At 41.8% G+C, this 18,994-nt stretch overlaps 2 protein-coding genes and 2 non-coding genes across 4 annotated transcripts; 2 read left to right on the top strand and 2 right to left on the bottom strand.

Moving 5' to 3' along the window:
- Positions 1 to 789: 789 nt before the first annotated feature.
- On the top strand, positions 790 to 10,826 carry LOC123468143. The gene is made up of 6 exons (XM_045167813.1): positions 790 to 966; positions 1,029 to 1,115; positions 3,631 to 3,754; positions 4,097 to 4,225; positions 4,382 to 4,440; positions 10,200 to 10,826. Exons 1-6 carry the CDS (start codon positions 790 to 792, stop codon positions 10,824 to 10,826), a joined length of 1,203 nt encoding a protein of 400 aa, XP_045023748.1.
- A 1,492-nt stretch (positions 10,827 to 12,318) lies between these two features.
- On the top strand, positions 12,319 to 12,391 carry Trnam-cau. Its single transcript has one exon. It is a non-coding gene; the product is annotated as a tRNA-Met (tRNA).
- A 109-nt stretch (positions 12,392 to 12,500) lies between these two features.
- On the bottom strand, positions 12,501 to 12,572 carry Trnaq-cug. The gene has a single exon. It is a non-coding gene; the product is annotated as a tRNA-Gln (tRNA).
- Positions 12,573 to 14,768: 2,196 nt separating this feature from the next.
- LOC123468145 (ribonuclease H-like) lies at positions 14,769 to 15,449 on the bottom strand. Its single transcript, XM_045167814.1, is given in 1 exon segment — positions 14,769 to 15,449. A coding segment is annotated over 1 exon segment (681 nt).
- Positions 15,450 to 18,994: the final 3,545 nt, after the last annotated feature.

An 18,994-nucleotide genomic window follows, 5' to 3' on the forward strand; every position in this document is an offset into this window, starting at 1 on the left:
AACGTTTCCGAACTAGGCCCTTCCTCTTTATCACACGTGTCCATAAGGTAGATCACATGATACAAACTTTTACCCTAAATTTCTCCAACGATGAATTGTAAACGAATATTTCCCAAATGAGCATTGGATTCGTCTCAGTGATACGAATAAAATGTAAATTATTTGATTCGATAAAACCTAAAATATTTGTTAGTTTGGAACTTACCAGCCGCGCCATCTCTGGAGCAGAACGAGTGTAGCTCAATTTCTTCCGTGAGAAGAGTACTTCCATTTCTACTCCTGGTAAACTTGATGGTGGTACCGAAGGAAAAAATATTTAAAAACATCAGCGCCATCTGACGTCTGGAAGAAGCCGTCTGTTTCCGGTTTTATTTACTAAACATTTGTATCCTGTCACTGACAGTAGCAGCATAAACTAGATAAATGGTGCCCAATTGTTGTTTCTGGGATTACCAAAAGGGTTGGAGAATGAACACATTACGTTTCTCTCAGTCGTAAAGAAGCACAAAGTTTCCGTCTCCCCCAATTAATTCAGATGCCTTTGTGGCGCAATTGGCTAGCGCGTTCGGCTGTTAACAGACGTGTCTAACTGATCTCCCAAGAGTGACATCTTGCGGTGAGTCCAAAAAAAACAGTTTTGTTTCCTTTTTTTTCTCTCTCTCTTTTTTTGTATTGTATCTTGTAATTCCTTTGTTTCCCTTGTTTGTTTGTTAAGGCGCCATTTTGGTATTGGCCCTTTTTTTCTTTTTTGCATTTTTCCCGCCTCTTTGCCCCTTTGTTGTGGGTAAAATGGGAATGGAATCCCCAGACGTCTGGCCACGTACTGCCGAAATCTCTTTTGGTAATACTGAAGTGACCAGGCACGAATTCTACGAATGTTTCGAGCATGATAGTAATGAATCTGACAGCATCTTTGATGCTGTTTTCGCCTACCAGGACGAGCCCCTTTTGCGTTTTCCGAATTGGGTTCAAGACCGTCAAAGACCATATTGAATTCTTGAATAAATTTAGTGCAAAAGAATCTGTAGTCATTAGTGGCAAGGAGGTCCGAATTAGAGTTAGAGATAGGTCAGTTTACCTCGTACGCGTTAGAATTCAACATTTCAATTTCGATGATGACCTTAGTCTGCTAAACAAGAGATTGCGCGAGTTTGGAGTGATTTCTCGGGTGTTTTGGGACACGTATCAGGATAGGTCGCTTCCAAGGTGGAACGGGATAAAGACTGGAGTTGTCAATGTGGATATGGAGATCCACAAGGGCATCCCATCTTTTATCACCTTTGGAAGCTACAAGGATCCACTAATGGTGTCTTATGCAGGACAAATGCACACATGCCGCATGTGTGATTCTCCCACCCATGTCTTAGCTAATTGCCCCAAGCAACCCCCGTAGTTTAACCACCCCCAGCACCATTTTAAAAGACCCCATGGGAACACGTAGCTATAGTAGTGTACTAACAAATCGTGGGACAGTTAAAATTGTTAGGAAGCCCCAGGAGACAGGGCCGACTGGTGGCGGGAAAATGCCAATTGCTCCAACTGTTGACGCTGATTCATTTCCCGAGTAAGCCCAGAGGTCAACGATGTCGACTGTAGTCGTTTTTGATACAGCTCCGGAGGATCCAATTTCGAAACCCGATGAAGCTGAGTCTCTTTCTGACACCGATTCTGACGCTGAAGACACTAGCTGTGTGGATTCGTCTGTGGCGTCTTATTCGGTAAGGAAAAAGAAAATGAAAGAGACGAGGGAATTCCGCGACCAACAAAAAACAATAAAAAAAAGGAGTCGTACTGCCTCTTCCCATTCCCCCTTCGAGGAAGCTGAGGAAATAGAAACCGGTGTAGTGGCTCGTTTGCTTGAACTCGGGTCTCCGACTCGAGAGGTATCAGTTTCGATACTGGGTGTGGACACCAATTCTTTTCCCACCCTTTCGGGGGGACGATGTGCCACTCGATACAATTGCACCTGGAGTACCATCCATTCCATCCATGATAGATCAGATGGATAACGATGTTGATGAAGAGATGGATGCAACCGAGCTCTGTTCGGTTTCAAACCCTGAGGAAGACATTTCGTTTTCTGATGGGATTATGCAGCCAGGCCAACGGTCACTTGACAGCCAGAAGGCTAGTCATGTGAGCGAGACTCAGGAATCTTTGGGCGTCCCCTCAGCACTCAATCGACTTTTATAGCAGATAAAACTCTCAAAGCAATGGAGGTCGTTAGAAGGAAAAAGGCAACGATAACAAGACCCAATCCCCAAAACCCAATTTTAAATTTTAATCATGATTAACATCGCGACATATAATATCAACAGAATATCGTCACCTGACAAACTTCAAATAATGCTCAATTTCTTTTTACATCAAAAACTTGATATTATATGTTTGCAAGAAGTAGTATTCAACTATAACACCGTATTTACTAACCATTACCAGATGCACACAAACCTCGGCCCTAGAAAACATGGGACAGCCATCCTAGTACGACACGGCCTGAGCGTCAACAACATTTTGTTTGAACCGGGGGGGAGGTTGATAGCCATGGAAGTAAAAGGTTTTGCTTTTGTGTGTATTTACGCCCCATCTGGTGACCAAAATAAAATTTATAGGGATTCTTTCCTCCGGGAAACTATTCCGGCTTATGTTGCCCAGTATAAGGCACCAGCAATTATATTGGGAGATTTTAATGCCGTTGACGAGATCGATGACCGGAAAAGTAGCAAGACAACACCACCTAAAATTAGACTAGCACTACTAGAACCCCTCCGAGATTTAGTAAAAGCCCTTTCATTAACAGATGTCTGGAGAGATATTCGGAAAAATGAACCTTGTTGGACGTACTTTTGTGCGACTAGCCAGGCTAGATTAGACAGAATTTATTGTCAGCACCACGTAAAATTTTCTGATATCCATTTGCACGAGTTACCACTCGGGGATCACAGACCAATCGTAGGGTATATAAACAGTACCACCCCTCCTCGTGTAGTGAAAAACAAGTCAAGGGTTTTATGGAAACTCAACACATCAATCCTCGAGGAGGAAGAATATATAAAATTGGTGCATGTCTTTATTGAAGAAATGTCCCAACATACATCCCGTATTGGAAACGTAGACCACTGGTGGGAGAATATTTTCAAACCTGGCCTCAGGCGTTTATCAATTAATTATTGTAAAAAGAGAATCTGTGACCAGAGAGTCAAACGGAAATTACTCCAACATCAACTAAAAGAAACCGTGAACAATGCAAATCTCAATCATGCGCGCTACATGGAGTTGAAACGTGAGTTTCTAGCCTGGGAGCGAGAAGCATTGAGGGGATTTGCAATACGTTCACGCGTTCAAAGTACAGCCGAAGAAGAGACATCTACCTTTCATATGAACAAGTCAACGAGTAATTTCCAGAAGTCTCTGATCACCCAACTCAAAACTAATGATAACTGTAAAATTACCCAACCTGAGCAAATTAACCTAGAAATAATTAAACATTTCAGTGGAATCTTTCAGAACCAGCCCGCCCTTAATACCCATTTAGCTGGAAAATTTATAGAAGGGATTAGAGGTGCACTTAACCGCACAAAACCCACTAAAAACGACCCGGGTCTATCAGTAGTAGCTCAGTCGTTAAACGCTCAAGCGTTCAATCGAGGAGTACTAGGTTCGATCCCGGAGAGTGACAATCCACTAGTGTCTCCATTTACAGTAGAGGAAATTAACAACGCACTTAGGGCAACTAAAAAGAACAAGGCCCCAGGTACAGATGGCATTCCTATTGAGTTTTATTTAAAATTCTGGGATGTTATTGGTGTTCATTTTCTAGAGATGATGATTTGTGTCCTCGACAAAAGAAAACTTCAACCGTCGCAGGGAAGGGCAGCTATTAGATTAGTCCCAAAAATCCCAGCACCGAGTAAAATCACAGATTACCGGCCAATTTCATTGTTAAATACCGATTACAAGTTAATCGCGTCAGTATTGGCTTTTCGTCTGAGAAATTCTCTTCAAAACTCTCTAGATTCACATCAAAAAGGTGGTGTACCTGTCCGCTATATCTTTGACAGCTTGTGTTTAATTCGAGATGTCATCGATAATACAGGCCGTAAATCAAAAGAAGTATCTTCCCTCAAACCGGCCGCCATTATCGCGTACAATTTGGAGAAAGCATATGACCTTGTCAACCGAGACGTACTGTGGGAAGTGATGACAGCCATGGGCTACCCTCCCCTGTTTGTTGATTGGTTAAAAACACTGTACAGTATAACTGAACTATGCCCATTGAACGGTAATGACATAGTCGGTACTGTGGACAATGCACAATCCGTGCGACAGGGGTGCCCTCTGTCAGTCCATCTGTTTGCCCTCTATATTGAACCGCTTTTAGTTTGCTTGTCTAGGGGTATTGACGGAATTGAACACTACGGAAAACGCATCCAAGTTCGTGCATATGTAGATGATCTTGTAGTTTTTGCCTCATCAATGAAAGATGTACGTCGTGCATGCGAGATTATTCTGGAATTTTGTGCCTGGACAAATGCACGTATTAACAAGGGGAAGACAAAATTACTTGGTCTAGGCATCTGAACCCTACATAAAATTCAACGACCTGTAGTGACACAGTGGGCAGCGGCGTCGGCTGGGGTTCCTGAGGTTAAGAGTTCGATTCCCCATAGAGGCAATTAAAAACAATCATATTCTAAAAGTAAATGGGCAATTGCGTCGGATGCAGACGTCTTTTTGTGTTCTCCCGTTTTTCCATCATTTTGTGAGTTTTTGTTATTTTTTATTACTTTTTGTTGTTATATTCGTGTTTTTGAGTGTTTATTTTGTATAGTTTAGCTGTTTTTTTTGTGTTTTGCCCCAAATTGTTTTATTTGTGTGTTTGTTTACGTGTGTGGGGACCTTCCCCTCCCCCCCTTTGGGCGGTTTGTTTACATTGTCTAGGGGACAATGGCTGCCAAGTGGCTCAATAGTGTAGATATTGATTTTGGGGTTCAATTCCCGAAATTGAGTATGCGTACGGTTCATGGTTTTGTGCGTAGTTTGAAGGTTGATGCTCAGGATCTCTTAGGCCTAGTTGCTGTGCTAGATACGAGAAACCAGGTCGCTAGAATTACGTTTACGTCAGAGGCATATACCTCAAATTTTTTGTCCCAACACAGTGGTATCGTCAGGACTGAATTGGAGGGGAAAGAAGTTAGTGTAGTCATCAGGGATAGCAATATTCAAGAGAAATTTGTTCGAATTGCAGGGATTCCACAGAACCTAGACTTGGGAATAGTTCAGACACGTCTTAAGGAATTTGGAAATGTAATTGAAGCTCGGTGGGAGCGCTATCGGGTGGCAGAGGATGAAGTTTTATACCCTGTCCTAGCCACTTGGATGATTGTACGAATGACGGTGACGAAAAACATTCCCTCATACATTACCATTGGCAGTTATCATGCCATGGTTAAGTATGAGGGACAAAAGCCCACTTGCAGACTTTGCGACGAAGAGACACACTTTAGCTACGACTGCCCAACTTTAAAACGAAACCAGGAACCCACCATTGTCCAAAACCTGTTGCCAAAAAGACTAAAAAGACAGAGACTATTAAACAGACACCCGTAGTAATTCCCGTGGTAGCAAATTCCATGGTTTCCCAGGTACCTCTGGAAAGTGAATCGCAAGATTCACTCTCAGAAAGTACTAATAATTTGGAAACTGAATCCATGGAATGTGACACTGCTACCACTTCCGCATCTGTACCTCCGAAAGACAACCCTTTGAAACCAATTTCAAAATCCAAAATAGCAGCACCTGACACAGAGACAGAAGACCAGGAAACAGTGACAATTATCATGGAATCAATGGAACCCGACATGGGGGAAATTGATACCACTGATCCAGACAAAACTAAGGACCCCCTGAAAATTCCCACGGTACCACGAAGCAAACGATTTAAACCTACCCTGACGCCCCAAAATTCGAAACCCACTTCAGGCATTCACCGTACTCAAAAAACCTAACACATGACTTCACAACTAAAAATCGCTTCTATCAACATTGGAGGTATTCGATCAGTCGAGCGACGTCAAATTCTTTTAAATTTCTGCAGGGACGGTAATTTAGATATCGTAGGACTTCAAGAGGTAGCCTTTCACTCTTGCCCAATTATTGAAAGCTGTTACCACTTGCTAGCAAATGTCGGTCCCAACAAAAAACGGAACAGCCATTCTAATTAGACATGGTCTGGAGTATTCTCGACTGCTTCTTGAAACTGACGGAAGGCTTATCTCCATTGACGTAAAATGTTTTACGTTTATTAATATCTATGCCCCGTCAGGTAAGCAGGCTAAGGAATGAGAAAAACAATTTTCTTCGTCAAACCGTTCCTGCCTACTCGATTACCACTCGACTGCCCTTCGTGTTGATGGGCGATTTTAATTGTGTTGACGACATCCAAGATAGGGCAAATATCCAATCCCTCCCTGTCCCAAGTAGTGTTGTTAGCTATGCTTTGAAGGAGATGGTTACTGGTCTTGATCTGGTAGACATCTGGAAAAAGCTAAATCATAGTGAACCGGGCCACACTTTCCATTACCATTCGATGGTTCTTCTAGGCTTGATAGGATTTATGCTAGTCGATCGTTTGCTGATAGATTTTTAAATATTTGTTTGCAGTCTTTATCGATTAGTGACCATCAGTCGGTACAATCCACACTTACTTGCAATCTTGATCTCCCAAATCGTAGCAGACCACCTGCCGGATTGTGGAAACTAAATACTTCAATATTGTCAGAAGAAGGTTTTCAGAAATATGTAACTAATTTTATTCAAGAATCTGCTAATCATCCTCTTAGGGAAAGTAATGTAGCAAATTGGTGGGAGAGTGTCCTGAAACCGGGTATCAAGCGCATTTCGGTGGATTATTCCAGGCAAAGAGCAAGGCTGATAAGAGAAACTAAGTTTTTCTATCAATCTTGCATACAGGAAATGGCCGAAGCAGATACCTTTGATTGGGTTGCCTTTCAACAGTTGAGAAAATTTTCAAAGTCTTGGGAGGAGAGCACACTCAAAGGGTGTGGGATTCGTTCCCGCTGCTTCGAAGGGCCAGATGTAGAGGAAGCAAGTATTTTTCACATAAATCGTGCCAGGAATAATTATCGAAAATGTTGCATTGATAAGATCATTGCCCCCAATGGCACTTGCTTATCGACCAAAGAGGACATTTCAGCAGAAATTGTTGCTCATTTTACAAAAATTTTTAAGACTCAACCTTCTCCTGACATACTGGCAGGGTCTGAGTTCCTTGAAGGAGTAAGAGATTGCTTTAAGCCAACCCCAAACCTAACAGCACCAATTTTCCTTCTTGAGATTAGAGCTGCTCTAATAGCAATGAAGTCAAACAAGTCCCCTGGCACTGATGGCATTCCTTACGAGTTTTACGTAGAATTTTGGGACGTGATCGCCCCCCACTTCTTGGATATGTTTAATCATATCCTGGAAAGGGAAACTCTGACGTCTTCGCAGGGCCAAGCGGCGATCAGGCTAATTCCTAAGTCTTCGGGACTTTGTGGAATTTCTAATTTTCGGCCAATTTCTCTTTTGAATTGTGACTACAAAGTCATGGCATCTGTCTTAGCGAGACGATTGAGGCAGACACTATCTTCTACCATAGGGCCTCATCAAAAAGGTGGGGTACCTGGTAGATTGATTTTTGATAATTTAAGTCTTTACAGAGATGTCATTCAATTTGTTGATGACCGGGGATGCCATGACTCTTCCAACTCTTTGATTCGGGGCATGGGCGCTGCCATTGTTGGAGTTGACTTTGAAAAGGCCTACGACCTGGTTAACAGGGAAGTCCTCTGGAGGATTCTGGATGTCATGGGTTACCCCACCACTTTCGTCCGTTGGTTACAGATTATGTATTCTGTAACAGGAATGTCAATCCTCAACGGATCGGAGGTGGCTGGGGTGATTAGTGATATTCAGTCGATTCGCCAGGGATGCCCCCTATCTGTCCATCTCTTCGTTCTATACATTGAGCCATTACTTGTGCGTTTATCTCGAGCTCTCAAGGGTATATCATTGTTTAATGAAAAACTCACTGTCAGAGCCTTTGTTGATGACGTCACCATTTTCGTTTCTTGTGACGAAGATTTTACCAGGGCAGGACAAATCCTTGATATGTTCTGTCAGTGGACAAAGGCAAGGATGAATAAGGAGAAAACAAAAGCCCTGGGACTCGGGACTAGGAGCTCTAGATCAATTTGGCCTCTTGAGTGGCTTGTGTCAGCGCCAACATTGTCCCTGTTAGGAATTAAATTTTCCCATTCCATAGTAGAGACAGCTAGTAGGGTTTGGAATGATGCATTTTGCTCTTTAAATGGTATTCTACGAGAGAATGCCAGTCGACGGTTTAATATTTACCAGAGGGTAATGTTCCTTAAGTCGAAGGCTCTCTCCGGAACTGTGTACTTTGCACAGGTATTACCTTGTAATAAAAAAATGGCTGACCAGATTTCGAAGGCTGTCATGAAATTTCTATGGATGGGGAAAGTAGAAAGGCCGAAAAAAACCGTAATTTTCCGTACTGTCAAAGAAGGGGGACTGGGAATGGTCAACACACACCTCTTTTACCGTTCCCTTTTCTTGTGCCCCTTGTACAAAGTCCTGATAGGCCCCAACAGCCCAGAAAGCTCTCTACTTCGGTATTGGATGTCCTTTCCTCTCCGAACCTTATTGCCACTCTACAAGGACAACACCACACCTGTAGCAGTCATGAAGAGACCCTATTACCTTCAGGAACCCCTGCATCAAATCAAGCAACTTTTCGCATCTTCCATTCTGGTGCAGGGGAATCCAATGGTTCATCGAAAAACCTACAACCATTGGATCCTGGAGGAAACGACAATGGGAAAGCTGGAGATCCTGAGGCCTAATCTGGATTGGCCACGTATCTGGAAGGAGACTGCAGCCCTTTCAACTAACATCAGAGAGACCATGTTCCTGTTCAACCAGCAACTTCTCCCTACCAGGACCAGATGCCATCGGTTGGACCCCACCAAGGATGCAACATGCCCATTCTGCAATGAAGACCCCGAAACCGATGAGCATCTGATGTACCAGTGTCCTGAACGCCTCATCGTTTGGAGCTGGTTGGAAGGAACTATGCGTCAGATGGGCTGCAGTTCGTCAAAGGAAGATTTGATACGTGGCTATTTTGGACCAATAGGAAATCTCCAGTTTTCTTTCACTCTTCTGGCTGCTTAAATCTTCATCACCTGGAAGGAAAGAAGTCACCTTCGCATCCCACGTCAAGAAGAAGTAGAGAGCCTATGGAAAGCCCTTCGTCAACCTAGATCCCTATGTCCTACCTAATCTTTACCATAAATTTTAGTATATTTTGTTTATTTTTGTTTATTTTGTATTTCCTTTTCCCAACATCAATGGCCTTTGTATATTTTTGTTAATATTTTCTGTTACCAAGTCTTCTGCTTTGTTTACTTTTGTTTTGTTTTATTTTACGGTATTATCCCACCTCAACACACATTGCATTTGTTTGTTTTTGTTTTTGTTTTGTTTATTATTATAGTCCCCAACATTGCCACATTTTCGTCTACATCCCTTTGCTAACGTCTGCATCCGACGACCAAATTGTTTTTTTTTGCTTCGTTTGTTTTAATGCACCAATTAGCTGATAACAAAAGATAATAAAAGAGAATTTTACAAAAAAAAAAAAAAAGAGTTCGATTCCCCATAGAGGCAATTTAAAACAATCATATCCTAAAAATAAATGGCCATATGATTGGATAACTCAAGTAGATGAATTAAAAGTTCTCGGAATTACTTTTTCTTCCGAAACAAAAAAAACAGTTAAAGACAATTGGCAAAGACAGCTCAACATCATCCAAAATATTCTCATCAAAAACACACACCGTCATTTCACTTTTTATGGTCGCATCCTTTTCATTAAACAACATGTTTTGTCACAACTTGTTCATATAGCCCACGTACTTCCCTGCAACAAAACCCAAGCCCTTCTCCTCCAACAAAAATGCAACAAATTCCTTTGGGCACAACGAAGAGAGCACCCACCCCTAAATGTTTTGATCCGCCCCCGGCTTCAAGGTGGGCTTGGTGTAACTTTACTTTTTCCATTCTTCCTGTCCCTTTTCACTCGGCAAATTTTCTAATCTTTAATCCACCCCGAGGCTATTGAGAGAACTGCAACTGTTTATTGGTTGGGGCCACATCTCAAGAACCTCCTTCCACAAATCACCCAGCCTAGGTTTAATGCAACACATTCATCGCATCCATACTTCACTACCTCACTTTCAACCATCACCGATCTACTTAAAGCTGGCATCTTCACATCGTCAACTGTATCGAATCACCGCGCCACCTACAATCACCTGATCGCTAACATAGGGCAACCAGGGAGAACAGAGATTGCGAAACCGGACCTTGACTGGGCTTCCATCTGGCGTTGGGTGGCCAAAATCAAAGGGAAAAACGCCGAAGTGGTCTGGGATTTTAACCATAACCAGCTTCCCACCAAAATGCGTCTCAATAGTCTCAATCTTTCAAACAACGACCAATGCCCTCTATGCAATGCTGGCCAAGAAACTGACGACCATCTAATGTTACTTTGTAAAGAGAAAGTTGACATCAGTTTATGGCTCCGTATTCAATTGACAAAACTCGGATGTCTAAAACCATTGAAATCAGCAATCAAAGGAGACGTTGGAAATGGGCCCAATAAAAAGAAAATACTGGCCCTCATCCAATCCTACATAATCACCGTCTGGACTGCAGCCAAAACTTCACCCCAGCAATAAACGAAATACAGTCTCTCTGGTCACGCTTCCTTCATTCAAAAAACTCTCCACAGACGTCACCTTCTAAACCCTAAATATTCCTACAAAACTTTCTCCACAGATACCTTCTTTCCTTCATACAACAAGTTTCTCCCATCATAATTATTATCTCTTGGAACCCCCCCATCCCTCCAGATGTCATATTGTAAATCTTCATCTCCACCAAAATCATTTGTCCTCCTTCAATTCCGCCTCGAAATGTAATTAATTCGCTGTAATTTTCCTCCTTTGCCACAACATGCAACTTATGTCACAAATGCCACAAATGCCCCAACGTATCTGTAAAACAATTTAAATCTTACCTGTGACAATAAATCGTTTAAATATAAAAAAAAACCAACCGGAAGGCTGGTGGTTCGATCCCACCCAGGGGCGTAGCATAGGAGTTTTTACATATTCTTTTTTATCCTTAGAGACTCCTTATGATAGGTTAAGAATCATCTGTATCTTTTCCGTATACATCGTTGCCTAGTCATCAGTGGTGTACAACCATGATAACTCTACAGTTAAACAGATTATGGTTATCTTTATTAGTTATGCTACTTTGCACTCCTTTCATTGATGATGAGTAAACTTGGGACGCGTAAAATAGCAAATTAAAGGAATTTTGAATCGTCAAAACAACAAAACTACTCTAAAAACAACATGTGTACTTCATTTTCGGGAGCCTTCTGGTGGTAATCAGCTAGTTATAAGCCTTGTGCGGGACCATATGGAAAATTCACAATGTGACATAGCGCACTTGACATGGTCTAACCCTCCTTTCCATATGTGGAGGCAGCTGTTTCATGTCTTGTTGGAAATCAAACGTATGAATCACACACAAAAAAAATTTATTTAAGTTGTTATTTTTCTTTAGGACTCCACCGTTCCTTTGACAGAAGAAATACTCAATGGATTGTTGGGATCGTTTCTGTTTGCGTTTACCATTAACTTGTGCCTGGCTAGCTCAGTCGGTAGAGCATGAGACTCTTAACCTCAGGGTCGTGGGTTCGAGCCCCACGTTGGGCGTTCAATTCCATGTGGTCTTAATTGAAACTTGGTTTCAATCAATTCGTATAATTCAGTTCCCATGGCTAGGTATTGTTGTTTTCACGTCCTATGTCTATTGATACGCCATCTACGGTAGAAGGTCAAGTGCGCTAGTGGCTTGGTTTCTGAGTCCTTCACAAGATGGCCTAACACGGCAGAACACCACCTACCTAACAGGTTTCGTTCAAGGAAAACGCACAGAGTTTAAGCCGTGTTAACAAAATAATTGGACATCAATTACTGAAAGCATATTATTCATTTATTTCTTTCACATGAACTATGGGAGTTTCTACTCTTGGTACAGATCACCAGATTTTAGTTGCGCGTGCTAACAAATTAAGTTGTTTATTCATTTAGGTAGTAAAGAGTTTACGGTATCATAGGATTGTTTCTCGATCGAATGTGTTGAATATACATACATGCCTCGATAGCGCAGTAGGCAGCGCGCGAGTCTCATAATCTCGAGGTCGTGAGTTCGAACCTCACTCGGGGCAGTGTTAAGTAAAGTAACTAAATTTTTTCCACTAACAGTCAATCTCTGTAAGAGCTGGTTGGTTTCTAAATGCTGCATGTAAAACAAGAAATACCACGGTACGATAATAAAGGTTCTACCGAGATTTGAACTCAGATTGTCAGAGTCAGAGTCTGAAGTGCTAACCATTACACCATAGAACCACTGCTAACAAATGATCAAACACCATAGAATCACTTATAACAAATTAGCCTTTCTTAATTGAATGCAGCAATCAATGTTTTCTCAAGGATGTACACTTGACTATGACAAACATCTTTGGCATCGAAATTGACCTCTAGTTTAAGTTTCCCGACGAAAATGGGATTCGAACCCACGCGTGCAATGCACAATGGATTAGCAGTCCATCACCTTAACCACTCGGTCACCTCGTCTGATTACTTCCACCACGTTGAGGTATTGAGCCCTAATGCGTTAGCGGATAATTCAATATCATACAAACTTAACGAAAACACCGGTAATGAGAACTCGCTGGAAAGAAAACTCTTCAAATTACGCCCGATGAGGGAATTGAACCCTCGACCTCAGGATTAAAAGTCCCGCGCTCTACCAACTGAGCTAACCGGGATACGTAATACATGCCTATGTTATTCAATATATTAACACCACGTAGTTTCTTTGATCATGCGACGACAAATTATGAAACCCACATATTTTCAAATAAGTCTTACATTACCTTGATCCAAAATCACGGTATCCATGTCTCGAAAAATGAAGAAGCCGACAAATTTTCCAATTTTTTTTATCTTGGTCGAAAATAAGGGTGTCCATGTCACGCAAAATGAGGAAACCTTCAAACAAACCAAAAACAAAAAATCTTACATTGCTTTGATTCCAAATAACGGTCATCGTAGCAAACCAGCAAAGATGAAAACAGCGTTTTTTTTTTTTTTTAATACGTTTAGGTGCCACTGGCCATGGCTTGTTGCCACTGGTTACAGTTTACGGGCCGCCATAGTAGGGGCCCTTACGCCACGTTCAGACTACAGCCTTTTTGAGCGTTTTACGTACTACGTATAACGTTTTTACGCTCCGAGTTACGTAGCTGGGAACGGAAGAGTGTTCAGACACAACGCTCTACGTAGTACGTAATACGTAAACTCAAAACGTAGTCCAAACGAAGTCAAAACTGAGCGTACGTAAAAATGAGATTGATCTCATTTTTACATAAGTTTTTGGGACGTTCTACGCACTACGTAGCCAAAATCTATTACGCTTGTCTACATTCTTTTGTTTTTTCAGGTTTTCTCTCCTGTTTATTCATTCTGGGATATGTCAGGTGTAGAATTGTAAATTTAATAATTAATTTTTTTCATTTTTATTTTAAAAATAAATATTGGGCCTACTAAAGTTGCCAAAAAGAATTCCCTTAACAAATTCAAGTCGCCCCCCAAAAAATCACCGATAAAGAAAATCAAAAAGTAAATATTATTTCATGAAATCTTTTGCAACTATTTTGGTTTATTGCTTATTCCATTTTAGGTCTTCAAGAAATTGGTCAGAAGAAGAACGTTTCGTCCTCAGAACTTTTATCAATAAATATAACAAAGAGCTACAACAGGTACAAAAATCTACAGCAGACGCTAGAATCTCCGCAGAATCTAGCCTACTCTACGTAAATTTGACAGTGTAGTCTGAACAGTCTACGAACACATTTACGTAAATATGGCTCCGTAAAAAACGCAGCGAAATTTACGAAGCACAAACGTAAACTTTTAACGTTATACGTTATACGTTATACGTAGAAAAGAGCTGTAGTCTGAACGATACTTTACACACCGTTGCGTCTTTGTGTATTGGATACTTATAGTTTAAATAGATACAATCAAAATTAATAGGCGTTTAGGGGGGGGGGGGTTGGATTAGATGGGTTGTTAGATTCGTTCTATGATCTTGGTGTCCGTGATGTATTTGATGAGTGCTTTCGCGATTTTTCCTTGGGTGTGTTTAGGGATGTTGAAGTTTATGCCCGTTAGTGTTGGTACCTCTAGGGTTAGGTTGAGTTCTTCCAACGCGTCGCTTAGTTCTCTTCTTTCTCTGGAGTAGTGTGGACAGTGTATGAGTACGTGTTCGGTGTTTTCTTTTTCTGCGCATCCATTTGGACATTCCGGCTGGACGTTCATGTCCCATTTACTGATGGTGGCATTTAGTTTATTGTGGCCACTTCGCAGTCTCATCAGTGCAGTTTGTATGGCTCTATTCCTGTGTGTATGCCAAGTGCATACGCCCATTCGGTTTCTATTTGTTACGGCTTGGTTGGTGGAGTTTTGTTTTATTTTTTCGAGTGTTCTGTTTTGGTGTTTGTTTTTTATTTTCGTTAGGATTTCTGCCATGTTGGGTTAGTGCGTCATCGTCGCCCCGTCGTCTGCACTTCTTCTGATGTTTGCTAGCTGGTCTGCGATTTCATTTCCTCTTATTCCAGAATGACTTGGTATCTAATATAGGTTAATTTTTGTTCCTGCTGACTTGAGATTGTTTATTTCTTGTATTATTTCAGGTATGGATGTGCTTGTTTCCCATTTGAAGTTGGAGATTGCTTGGATAGCTGACTTGGAGTCTGTGAATATGGTGATTTCGTTCCAGATTTGATTGTATGTACACTTCAGTGCTTGTTTAATGGCAGCTAGTTCTGCATTAAGGCTGTTGGTGGGTTCTGTTAGTAACCATGCTTTTTTAAAGTCTGTTTCAGGTATATATACAGAACAGGTGGTCTTCAGTGTCTTCAGACAAGTTGATCCGTCAGTGAAGATGGCTATGTGGTCTTTATGTTCACTGTTCCTAATCTCAAGGAACATCGTTGAGGTGAGTGCGGTGTTGTTGATAGCTTTTTTCTTGTTCAATGGGAAGTAACCCGTATTTATTTCAAACAGGTTCCATGATGCTATTGGATGAGTGTAAGGTTGGTGTGTGGGCTCTGGCAATTGGGGGATTATTCCATTTTCTACTGCGTTGAGATGCCTTATTATTGCAGGTAAGCTTCTCACTTTCCATTCTGTCTTGTTGTTTACAAGAGTGTGCATTGCTTGGTATGCTGGGTACCATGGTTTTCTTGAAAGTTTAGCCAGATATTTGGTGGCGAGTAAGTTCCATCTATCCCTTATGGCTGTGATTCCTGTTTCTAGTTGGATTAGGGCAGTGGGGGTTGATTTAAAGCAACCTAGGATGGATCTTACTATCTGGTTTTGGGTAGTTTCCAGTTTGTTGACTCTGGTTTTTGGCATTGTGGATATGATGATGGACCCGTAGTCTACTTTACTGCGAATAATGGCTACGTAGATGCGGATGAGTAGTTTGAGTTGTAAGGCTGACTTTCCGTATGTTAGGGTTTCTAACAGATTTGCCCGACGTTGGATGCTTGCATTTACGTATTCAGTGTGGTTTTTCCATGTTAGTTTAGAATCGAAAATTATTCCAAGGAATTTAAATTCTTTTCTTTCCGTGATGGCAGTGTTGTATAGCGTTAGATTGAGGTCTGGTTCTCTCGCCTTCTTTCTTGTGAAGTTAACTGCGACGCATTTTGGAACCAAGAACTTCAGTTTTCACAGGCCAGCCCATTCTTCTATTTTTCTGAGATAGCATTGTAGTGACCGTTCTGTTTCCGATTTTTTAACTGCAGTTGAGTGGATTTCAATGTCGTCAGCGAACATTGAGATTTCGCAATTGCTAGTTGGTGCTGGGAAGTCTGCCATCATTATGTTAAACAGTAGTGGGCTGAGGACGCATCCCTGGGGCACGCCTCTCTTTAGTGTTCTTTCGGCTGATATTTCATTGTCGGTTCTTACTGCGATTGTTCTTTCGGTTAGGAGATTTTGGATCCATCTCACAATTGCTCCTGTGATTTTGGATTTTGTGATTTTGTAGATGAGTCCCGTGATCCATGTGCTATCATATGCCTTTTCTATATCAAGGAATACCGCCGTTGTGGATTTGTTTTCGTTGAATCCGTGGTTGATTGCAGACTCTACACGTATTAGATTATCAGTTGTTGTACACCCGTTCCTAAACCCGGTCTGGAATTTTGGGAGGAGTCGATTTTTTTCAGCATACCATTTTAATCTGTTATTCATTATTCTTTCCAGGACTTTGCAGAGGCATGATGTGAGGGATATTGGCCTATAGGAATCAGGCAAATTCGGTGGCTTGTTCGGCTTTGGTATGGGTACGACGATGGCATTCTTCCATTCTGGGGGTAAGTATCCGGAGCTGAACGAGATGTTTAGTAGTTCTAGTAGGGTACATCGATTTTCTTTGTCAAGCTTTGTAATCATTTCATTATGGACTTTATCTCTTCCCATAGCTTTATTGGGAAGTCCATTGATGCTTATATTCAACTCCGTTATGGAAATGGGTAGGTTGAGCGGGTGGATTACATTGTTGTCGATTGCATCCTGTATGATTTGATTATACAGTTCGGTGCGGCCGTCCTTTCTCTCTTCTTTTTCCATCGGGCAGAATTGGTTAAGTAGTGTTTGTGCTTTTTCGGCAGGGTTGGTTGTTAGTTCTCCATTGCTTTTGGTGATGGGTGTGGTGCTGTGGTGACTTGGTTGTCCATTCATTGTGTGTTTCGTAAATTTCCAGAAGGCGGATGTATTCTTGTCCATGGACGAGATGTAGTTGCTCCAGGATTGGTTCTTTGCTGATATAATTGTTTTTCTTTTAATTGCTTCTAGTTTGTTAAGATGGGTTTTGTCTGCTGGGAGAAGTGTTGTACGCCATTTTTTGTATGCCTTCCGTGCTGCTTTTGTTGTTGTTTTGCAGAGGGCGGTCCACCAAGGTTTGTTTGATTTCTTTTTTTCTTTTGCGGGTGAGAAGTATTTATAGGATGTTTCCATTAAGGTTGTGTAATAGCTTTTGAATGCTTCCTCCGGGGATGTAGCTGCATTTAGAGATGTTGGTGTAACATTTCGTTTTATTTCCTTGTTCCAGTTTTCCCACTTGTGTTTGTTGAATTTCCAATGGTCGTTTTGTGAAGTTAAGGGAGGGGAGTTGGTGTTTAGTTGTATGATAATAGGGAGGTGGTCGCTACCCCAGTATGTTTCGGTGTGGATGTCGGTACAATAGGCCAGGTCTGGGGAAGTAAACGTTAGGTCTATGGTTGAGTTGTGTCTTCCGTTTGGATTTGGTCGGGTTCCTAGGTTCTTCGGGGTGCAGAGAATTAATCTGTTATCATTTAGAAGTAGGTCCGTCACATCTCTGCCGCATCTATTTTGTTGGTGGTGGTCTTCCCATACTTCTGAATGGGCATTCAAATCCCCTCCGATTACTAAGCTGTTTTTGGTTGCGTTTAGGATGTCCGTTAGTTCTTGGTAAGTGTTTAGGTTCCCGTCTGGGCAATATATTGATACTATATCTATTGCTTTGTTGTTTTTTAGGTAGATGGTGGCTCCTACGGCTTCTATGTTTGGTGATTGTGGAAGAGATATGGAGGTCGCTCGTATATTCTTTTTGGTGAGGATCGCTACGCCTCCACCGTGATTGTTCCGGTTTAGGTAGAACGTATTGAACGATGAGAACTTAGGTACGTATCCATCTTTCCAAAAAGTTTCACTGATTATAACAATGTGTGGGTCATGGTATCTTATGTTGTATTTGAATTCTTGTAATTTTGCTTTATAAAGACTTCGGGCATTCCATTGGATGATCTTGATCGGCTTAATCATTTTCGACTTTTATCTGTAGTGTTAGTTGGTGGTTTGTTGGGTGGTTTGGCGGGTGGTCGGATGCTTTGGAGGAGGGCTGTGATTGCTGACAGTTGGGTATTGTTAGAGGTGAATCCAGATTCCATATCCTTTTTGATTTTTTCGATTGTCGATGGCAGGTTGGTGAGTGGGGTTATTTTCTCTTGTATGTCTGCTACTGTATCTTCGAGGGCTGCGATCCTTGCTGTTGTAGTGGGTTGTATTATGGTAATTCCTTCGATTTGTTTCCTTAGGTAGTCGATTTCGCGACGGAGGTCTTCTACTTCAGGGTCGGTGTTGGTGGAGGTTTTGAATTTTGGTAGCTGGGTTGGTCTCATGGGTTCCGGGTTGTTCAGGATTTTGCTGGCTTCTGTGATGGGGATCCTATTTTCGTAGGCAAATTTAATTATCTGTTGCCTGTTGTTGTACTTGGGGCACTCCATTGTCACTGCTGGATGACCTGGTTTTAAACATGTGGGGCACTTTGTTGGGTTGTTGCATGGTGTAGTGTTGCAGTGTTGTTCTGCGCATTGTTTGCAGGTGGGGGGTGCCGTACATTTTTCTTCATGGTGGCCGAAGTTCCAGCATATGCGGCAGAGAGCCGGTCTTGGTATGAATTGCTTCACTGGGAAGACTTCATGGACCATGATTACTTCGCGGGGGAGTTGGAGGGTGTTGAAGTAGAGAGTGACAGTTTTTAGGGGTATTCTGCTGCCATCTGTTGATAGGGACGAGAATCTCTGGACTTTAACTACTCCTTGGTCAGCTAGTAGGGAAAGGATGTCCTCTTCTTTGTCTTTGGTGGGTACATTCCTGATAACGCCTCTGATGGATGCCTCTGACATGGCGAGTGTGCAATTTATGTTGAGGTTATTCACTACCTTTAA

Source organism: Daphnia magna, unplaced genomic scaffold (genome assembly GCF_020631705.1).
Source record: "Daphnia magna isolate NIES unplaced genomic scaffold, ASM2063170v1.1 Dm_contigs310, whole genome shotgun sequence".
Classification (NCBI taxonomy): domain Eukaryota; kingdom Metazoa; phylum Arthropoda; class Branchiopoda; order Diplostraca; family Daphniidae; genus Daphnia; species Daphnia magna.

Bases quoted from the DNA above. Each gene is read 5' to 3' on its own strand.
- LOC123468143 (XM_045167813.1), top strand. From the start codon at position 790: ATGGGAATGGAATCCCCAGACGTCTGGCCACGTACTGCCGAAATCTCT. The intron at 4,226-4,381 runs TGTTTGTTGATT...AACCGCTTTTAG, and splicing joins AGCCATGGGCTACCCTCCCC to TTTGCTTGTCTAGGGGTATT. The intron at 4,441-10,199 runs GCATATGTAGAT...ATCCACCCCGAG, and splicing joins GAAAACGCATCCAAGTTCGT to GCTATTGAGAGAACTGCAAC.